Source organism: Monopterus albus, unplaced genomic scaffold (assembly GCF_001952655.1).
Source record: "Monopterus albus unplaced genomic scaffold, M_albus_1.0 scaffold1.1, whole genome shotgun sequence".
In the NCBI taxonomy this organism is placed as follows: Eukaryota; Metazoa; Chordata; class Actinopteri; order Synbranchiformes; family Synbranchidae; genus Monopterus; species Monopterus albus.
In genome coordinates, this window is record NW_018127881.1 from 5,009,651 (window position 1) to 5,018,202 (window position 8,552).

The 8,552-nt window shown below is 39.9% G+C and overlaps 2 protein-coding genes across 20 annotated transcripts in view; one reads left to right on the forward strand and one right to left on the reverse strand.

The window, feature by feature from the left end:
* Positions 1 to 7,600, forward strand: part of LOC109961892 (rap1 GTPase-activating protein 1-like) — a 74,595-nt gene extending 66,995 nt beyond the window's left edge. For 8 of the 14 annotated variants that reach the window (XM_020603465.1, XM_020603376.1, XM_020603714.1 and 5 more), the window contains 7 exons: positions 1,452 to 1,529; positions 2,197 to 2,306; positions 2,763 to 2,879; positions 3,653 to 3,794; positions 4,155 to 4,254; positions 4,692 to 4,801; positions 5,258 to 7,600. In XM_020603465.1, the coding sequence (XP_020459121.1) occupies positions 1,452 to 1,529; positions 2,197 to 2,306; positions 2,763 to 2,879; positions 3,653 to 3,794; positions 4,155 to 4,254; positions 4,692 to 4,801; positions 5,258 to 5,341 (741 nt within the window). In that variant the 3' untranslated portion in view covers positions 5,342 to 7,600. Of the gene's footprint in view, positions 1 to 1,451; positions 1,530 to 2,196; positions 2,307 to 2,762; positions 2,880 to 3,652; positions 3,795 to 4,154; positions 4,255 to 4,691; positions 4,802 to 5,051; positions 5,100 to 5,257 lie in introns of all 14 variants that reach the window. The other 6 variants (XM_020603877.1, XM_020604213.1, XM_020603794.1 and 3 more) reach the window with 5 other exon arrangements.
* The window catches only part of padi2 (peptidyl arginine deiminase, type II), a 10,885-nt gene continuing 9,174 nt past the window's right edge, over positions 6,842 to 8,552 (reverse strand). For all 6 annotated transcript variants that reach the window (XM_020604573.1, XM_020604654.1, XM_020604499.1 and 3 more), the window contains one exon: positions 6,842 to 8,543. In XM_020604573.1, the coding sequence (XP_020460229.1) occupies positions 8,310 to 8,543 (234 nt within the window). In that variant the 3' untranslated portion in view covers positions 6,842 to 8,309. The remainder of the gene's footprint in view (positions 8,544 to 8,552) is intronic.

The following is an 8,552-nucleotide window of genomic DNA, read 5'->3' on the forward strand; positions in this document are numbered from 1 at the left end:
GCCCACCTATACCACACATATATTCAGGATAGAGTACATTCACAGCACAGATTCCTCTAACCCCTTCTCTTTCCTGTGAGCACAACTTTAGCAAATTATAGATTTTTGCACTTATGTCAGAGGTGTTGGAGAAGCTACTCTGAAGGCGCAGCTTTGCAAGCTACCAATTATTTCACACTGGAAGAAGCTGAACTACAGCAAAGCTACTACGAACGATAATACAAAAACGTCACATGCCAGTAAAATAATAAGATCAATAAGAAATACAAATGAAAAGTCGTTCCTTTCCTTTTATGGCCCCAAACAGTGTAGTTTCAGTAGTTAACTACACAAAAAAAAATGAAAAAAGTAATTGAACTCCTTGAATCAGTATGTAAATATGAAAGTAATTGGACTACCAGCAATCTATTCCAAAATGTAGTTTAATTACAAGTAGTTCACTGATCCCCAACACTGTATTTCAGTATGCTAATGTCAAAACAGTTGCATGTGTTCCTGACATTTTAATTTCACTGATTGCCTTTTTTTCATTTTCCATGTTCCTATTATTAACTAGCTTATTTTTAGAAAATAAATAGCATTACATATTCTCAGCATGTCAGTCATTCTCTTCTATTGAAAGAGTCTTCATCACAACATAGTGTGACAGCTAAAAATCTAGGCTTATGTTAAAAATAGAGGATCCATTGGTGAATCATTGCCATACAAGCTGATTCTGACCGTTTCTGAGCCCCAGCCTACGTCTCTATCCTGAGTGAGCTCAGTATAGCAGCTGCCTGACTACCCAGACTCCCGCCATCCTTTATGTGCTTTTGTCATGACTGTTTCTTCCTGTAAATGTTATGACCTCTCTCCACAGACATTTGCATATGTGGCTGAAAGATTTACATGGCACAAGCCATAAATGCAAGGTGCACACTGTCCTGTTTGTCTCTCTCTCAGATATGAGGCTAATTATGTTTCAACTCTTCTCTTTCCAGTTTGAGATTTTGTTGGCACGATTTCAAATTAAAACTGAATTAACCCCATTTCTGAAAGAGCTATGGTTTCTTAAAGCTACCCCCTTGGACCGTGTCAGCCCTCTATGCCCTGTTTGTCCTTCCAAATGCATGAGTGCACAGACCTGTATCTCTCAGGGCAGAAACTGCCGACATGACTGCTGCCTCGGTGGCACTCCATCTCCCGCTGTGCTCCGCTGTGCTCCGCTGTGTTGGATCCCAGCCTGCTTTTGCTCTTAAAAGCTTCTCACTGTTTCTTCAGTGTCATGTCTTTTCTATTAGGTCATGCTGTCAGCTCCTTTTCAAGCTCTTTTGCACATTGCTGTCTGAATAGTTTGTGCTGTTCGCATGAGATCTTATGTGTTCTTTTCTTCTTCTTCCCCCTCTTGCTTTTTTCCAATCTATCATCTCCTTTCTCTCTCTGCTTCCCCTGCCCTGTCTTGTGTGGCTCAGTCATTGCTTGTCCCAGGAAAAAGTCCCAGTAAATTCGGACGCCGAGGCAGTGCCATAGGGATAGGAACAATAGAAGAGGTTCATGTATTATTCTCCCTTCTTGCTGACTATTCTTGTCTTTACTTTTCTGCTGCTTTTTCATAACGTATGTGCGCAGTTAGTTTCTGTTTATTGTGTTTGAGTTCCCATGCCTGTGACATGTTTTTAAATATCTTGGTGTATTAAGTTATAATGACATTTATTTAGTTATGGCTTCATGCATGAATTCGTTCACTTCATTTTATTTTTATCACTGTAGGGGGAAAGTAAGAAATTCAGAGAAAAACACTGTAAACAGACTCCCACTTATGTTCTCATGCACAGTAACTCACAGATGAATCACAGTGCATCTTAAATTAGAAGAGTGTATCAGACATTTTGAAATTTAAACAAGTCAACTGTTTGACCTCATAACTTTAATTAAAGACCAAGGAGAACATCCAGCAGAATGCTTTCTTCAGAGATAAGAGTCAAAAATAAGAGCATATAGAATATAAAATCACTTCTTTGCCTCATGTCCAGTATATAATGGATCTGTAAAACATGTTGTGTCAGTTTCTCATTACATTATTTTAGTAGCTTATTTTTATGTGTAGATACCTTTCACCTCAGTAGCCTACTGTGTCATATATACATGTTTACACTTTATGCTGTGGTTATTGGAATGTCATGTCCACAGCATTTGACTTTCTTCTCCCACTGTCAGTCACTGATCATCCCTGGGAAAAGCCCAACCAGGAAAAAGTCTGGGCCCTTCAGCTCCCGTCGCAGCAGTGCCATTGGCATTGAGAACATCCAGGAGGTCCAAGAGAGGAGGTGAGAGGACAGAGCAGAGATGATCAGCAGGGAGTGGGCAGTGAAGACAGGACAGTGTTGCAGCAGAATATAGAAGATACAAGTTGTTGTTGGATGGCAGTTTTGATTAAGAGGAAGAGTTGTGCTTTAGAATTTCTTGAAAAAAAAAAAACTACTGGGATTTTACACCTGCACATGCTTCAGTACTAAGTGAACTGTTGCTATGTGTTAGGCGTCATTTCACTTAACATTTGTGATGCGGCAGATGATCTGTCTGACACATTAACAAGGATAAAATGTCATCAATAATTAAACAGTGACTTTTGGCTTATGGCAGTTCCAGAGCAGTTTCTTCATACATATTCAGATTATATGAATTTGTTACAACATTCATCAATAGTTTGACTAAATTATTACGCTATGAAATAAATGCATTTATAGTATTTTAATTTCTCAATCTTTATTTGTGTTCTGAAGCCGGGAGGTATCACCCAGCACCCAGAGGACACCCGACAGCAGCCACTTCGCGCAGGAAAATAAATCAGACAACTCCTCCAGTCACAGTTCTCCAGAATTTCCTGTCACTAAGAACAGGTGACTATTTAACTATTTCAATTAATTCTATATCGTAACTATAGTATATTATATTCACACACATATTGAGAAGTTATTTGTGCTGATCAATGCCTCAGGTGTGTGGATCAATGCATTTGTGCATTTTGGAATAGTGACTCTACATGGAAAACTACCTTCACAGTCATAGATTGGAGCTTTTTTAACCATCTTTAACATTTTAAATCCACATTGTCCTTTCATGCAGTGTCCATATTTGCCTCCAAATTTTATAATACCATAACTTGTAAAAGCAACACCCTCCTCTGATTCTGCAGGAGACAGATGCCTACAAACAGTATAATAAAATTTGGATTCTGGTGTTGTCTTAATAACACAGCACATTTCATAGTAAGGAAATTATACACATGCATGGATTACAACTAAAAAGAGACAAGAAATCATCAGTATGATGCAGTTTAAAATATGTTGTACTGTGACTTAAGGGCAGCACTTCAGCTGCTTGTAGATATGTAGGAAAAATATTATGACAGCCAAAGCAATGGTTAATTTAGAGGATTATTTTAACTGGCAAACAGCTTAAAAGATTACCTGGCACACACATGCACCATTGTCACTTTGCCTGAAACTGCCTGGAACAGGGGAGGCTTTGAAATGAAGATAAATTAATTAGGCTTTTGGAAGGAAAGGTAATCATGACAAAAATGAAAGCATTTTGATTATGTGGCCCCCAAATAACTTTATTGTATGAGAAATGCAGATTTTTGTGCGGTCAGAGTGACCCAGATGTGTAGTCTGGCGATGTGTTGCAGGGCGCCGTCCATCCCCGAGGCTCAGGACCTTTCGCGCTCCTCTTCCAATGCCAGCAGTTTTGCCAGCGTTGTTGAGGAGCATGAGGATGAGTGCGAAGTTGAAGAGGAGTTTGACACTGGACCGGTGGGTGGAGAGAGGGATAGCCATAACATTACAGTGAAAGTATACGCATACAAATACAGTATGTCACCACCCCAAAACCAAAGCAGCACAAATCGTCTTTTACAACTGGTGACATATTTCAGTTATTTGTCTCACTTTTACTGTGGGGAAGAAATAATCTTGTTTTCAATCTGTGGTTTGCTGTCACCTAAACAACTGAAGCAAAGGATTTGAGAAGGTTTGATGTATTTCACTATATTAATGTAATGACAGGACTCAAAATGTATGGCGCTGTAGTCATGACCACGCTGTCTGCTTGTCCTTGTTATACATTACTGGTAGAAAGGGAAATACTTTTGTCTTCCTTTACCACTCCTACAGGAAAGTGTGTCTTGTGCTACACCAGTCAAGAGAGACTCATTTGTGTACAGCTCTGGGATGGAGGACAGTGTGTGCAGCACCGGCCAGGGGAGTTCTTCAGGTGAGAAAAGGACTCATGTTACTGTTCCAGGGATAGTCTGAAGGTGTGAGGGGCTGGAAAAGTACCAAAAAAGTTTACGGTTTCACATATCCAGGCTATCTGGGGAAACTCTAGACAGTTCAGATGTATAGCACTCTGTGCTTCCTGATACTGAAGCACCCTTGAGTGATGAACGTCACCTCAGCTAGAAGTAGAACAAAACGCCTGTTGTATGCAGTTGTATAAAAACAAAGAGCACTTTGCAAACTTATCTAAAATGAATAAAGTTCACTACAGCATTACAAACATACAGTATCTGTGGTTCCCAAATAACTTCTGTTATTCTACATGCTTTTTACTTCTGTCACTAATCTTTTTTTGTGGCTATAACAACTGGCAGCATTATGTGCTTGAGTTTGTTTACTATGACAAACACACATCTGTTGCCCTCCTGCCAGCAGCTTCTCGTCTTCAACAGCAACCGGATGGAGTGAAGATACCGGAGCCAAAAGGGACAGACAGCAGACCCAAAGCAGAGCGCCCCCCGCAGGAGCACAAATCCTCAATGGTGAGACCGAGCGCTTGGCATCAAGTCATAAATTAACACTGATATGTTATATACTAAATAATAAATCAAGAGAAGTGAGCCTATAGCCTCACTAGCGGTTCTGTGGTGCTGTACCTATGTACTGCTTTGAGCAAAATGCCTACAGATTAATTAATGATAAAAATAACCATTACCCCTTCTGTTTTTCCCCCATACTGTATTTGCTGATATTAATCATTTCTCTCCATCATCTCTTCATGTCTATATGCAGAACTGTTAGCCACACCCAAGTGATCACTATGTCGGCACCCATTTTCAGGTTAGACAATGAGAATGTTAATGTGTTGGGGGCCTGTTTATTAAAAGTATGACAACACAGCCATTTTCCCTTCCTTCTTGGTTTTTACTCTCTCTTTACTAGGCTCCTTTTGCTTTATGTCAGTCTGTGTAATTCCCATTTCATCTCCTCCCTCTTAGCATTCCCTTAAGAGGCATCCGTTGCCAAAAATGAGCCACAGGTATGTGAACTTCACGACGGACGTGGAAGGGCAGCAGAGTTAGAAGCCAGAACAAGAGACGGACAGATCTGCCCTTGTTTATTTGGCATCAATCTGCTGCTTGTTGAGACAAACATCCAGCTTCCTAGATGTGTTCCTCTCTACCACCCTCACTGCAACACCTTGTGAAACCTCCTTCCTTGAATGCTCAACGTAAACAAGACCTCCACACCCATGCACCCAGCATCACTACTGGCTGTCATCTCTCAGCTGGCTTTGCAGAATAAATCTGCCCACCTGCTCATTCTACAAGTCACTAAGCTCTGAAATCTGCAAACACTCAAATGTTGTGTGTTGTCTCTTAAAGATCAGGAACTCAACAAGATGTTAATCTTGTGACTGGAAGAGGAAAAACTGAGGTCGATCAAACAATTGCTGTTTGTTTAGCTTGTCAAACTGTGGGTCTACAGAGAGGAGAGTTGCACTAGAGGGAATGTTTTTTAATGTCAGCTTCACATCCCACTGTGATATTGTATAAGAGTTTAACTTTGATGTACCTGTTTGTGTGTGTGTGTGTGTGTGTGTGTGTGTGCATTGTGGAACCTGTTAACACACTCACATTATGGGGACTCGGCCACATCAATCAAATCAATGAATTTTAGGGTGGCAACATGGTGTAAGGTTAGGTGTGAGGATCATGATTAGGTGTTAGGCATTTAGTTGTTATGGTTAAGGTTAGGATAAGTCTACAGGAAATGAATGTAAGTCAATGTGAAGCCCCCACAAGCAACGGAAACACAGCGTGCGTGTGTGTGTCTGCCAGGTCATGTTTTGTATTTTATTGACGATCCCCTCTTCTTCCTCTGAGTATTCTGCAGTGGATATTTATTGTGTTTTTTTTGTTTTTTTTGAATGACAGCTTCAGTAATTTCATCATGTTTTTGATGGAGGGTACTTCTGTGACGCTGTTGTTAGTAGCTATAAAAGCATTGTTCACCCTAGGTGGGTGAAGAATCAAATACCACAGAAAATGTGTCCGTAATTTTTACCATCACAATTTAGTTGTACCACAGTGAATCCGTAGCTTAAAAAAGATAATATTTCAACATAAACACAGGCTATATTGAAGCAGATGTACTGCCTCAACCAGCAACATGCATTGTCAGCCCAGACATCTGCTGTTTAAACCTTTGCCACATAGATCTTGTTGACTTTATGTCTGTGTACAGATGTGTGTATACAACAGTACTGTGGATGGTGTAAATCTGCTTGCCAAAAACCTCTCCTCTGTACTTTTGTGCCATGCTTGACATAGGTATGTTGTCCCTGTACTTTGTGTTTTATTGAAAACCAGCCAACATCTCCAGATGCAGTGCACATTGCTGATAGAGAGCCAAATGCCACAAGTTCCTACTTTATTTGTAAAATTTAGTATATGTGACCTAAGCACTACATTTTCTGAGTTATTCCAAATGCTGACCTTTTGAAGAACCTGATTTTTTGCTGAATATGAATTACACTGTGACCTGTCTTAAAGTTGCCTTTATGATTGTGTTGTGTGAGCTGCTTTGAAGCAGGGTCTTATTTAAAGGCACTGTGCTGCCAAGCTGGCCTGAATGTAAAACTTTGCAGACATCTTTATTTGTACATATCTGTTCCAGTGAATGGTGATACTATGCGGACCCCTTACTACAGTAAACTTAAGTCTGAAACAGGAAAAAACTGATACAAGAGATTGTTTTATTTCAGTAATATAACTGTGTCTGTAGTAAACACGACTACATTTACAGTTTGTGAAAGTACAAAGGTTTAACACCCTGGAAAACAGCATTTATATTGTATACTGTATTCACTAAGCTGATAAAGCTACAAATCCCCAGGAGCAAAGTAACATCTTACATTTGGCTCAACAGAAAAATAGCACAGAAAAGCTACAGAGACATTTTGGTAATAATTACGCATCTGTATCACAGCCTTTCAAATTTATTTATGAAAAGAGATGATTTCAGATGATTTTCCTCTGCCCTTTGGAAATGTTTGAGTGGACAAGGTGCACCCTCTTGTGGCTATGTATCACTATAGCACATCCCTTTGCAGTACCATTCATCCAACTGTGCTCGCACCGGCTTGCACTGTATGCAGATAGCCGATCCAAACCACAGCAAAATCGGGAGTGTGCTCAATTCAAATGATTGTATTTCTGTTCTTGTAGAAAGCCTGCTTAAGTTCTTGTTCAAAAAACTTGTTTGTAAATACTGCTTTTCATCTTTTTTGTAAATGAAGCAAATAATTATGTTTAATAAAGATCAAGATGCATACAATAGCTCTGACCCTGAAGCATACATCGTTTGGGAAAAAAAGAAGCACATGTTCCAAAATGATGAGGAAATGAAGCATTTCATCATTTTAAGACAAAGAGACAATGAAAAAAAAGTCCCCCCACCTTAAAGCTAACTCAAGTTGCTGTTGTTTTCTCCTTGTGCTCCCTAGACCTGTTTAAAGTTGTAATCCTTAAGGTTTTCATTTATGGTTAACATTTTTCAGAAATGACCATCTCATTTCATTGTTAGCAGCAGAGTCTGCCATTCTCACACTGGTTTCACAGTAGCTTCACATGCACAGGTGAACAGAACATGCATTTAGCTTTATTCTGTTTACACCTTAGTGTACACCATAGTTTACACCATAGTGTTCAACTGGCAAAACTTGGGTTGGGTTTTAGAGGAAATGCAGTGTATTTATCACCTCAGTTATTGCTCAGTTATCGGCAAATGTATATACTGTATATCAAAAATGTTTCTACAAAGCAAGATGGTTATTTTCTACTTTGTATAAAAACACATTGTTTTGGCAGCACTGTAATCAGACACAGCAGTTAATCGTGTTGTATTTATGACAAAGAACAGAGGTCTGCTGTCGTAACTAACCACACATGCTATTACAACAGTAACCATGGGTATATCAAATCAACCATGACTGAAATCTTAAGGATAACAACTTTAACCCATCATCACCCACTGTTTAGTTTTTGTTCACATCTCCATGTTCCACCATTTGAAGTCAAATGGTTTCCTGCGGACGTTGGAGCCACAGTGCACCTCTCCCAGCTGTTTGTGGTAGGAGGCAAAGTCATCTATGAACGCACAGTTCAGGCCCAGGCGCCCCATCAGGGAGCACATCTCGGCCTCCAGGGCACAGCTTCCGTTTACCTTGGGGCCAAAAGGCTTCGGGATGCCAAGGTTTTTCCCCAAGACAATCATGTTCACCTGAAAAAA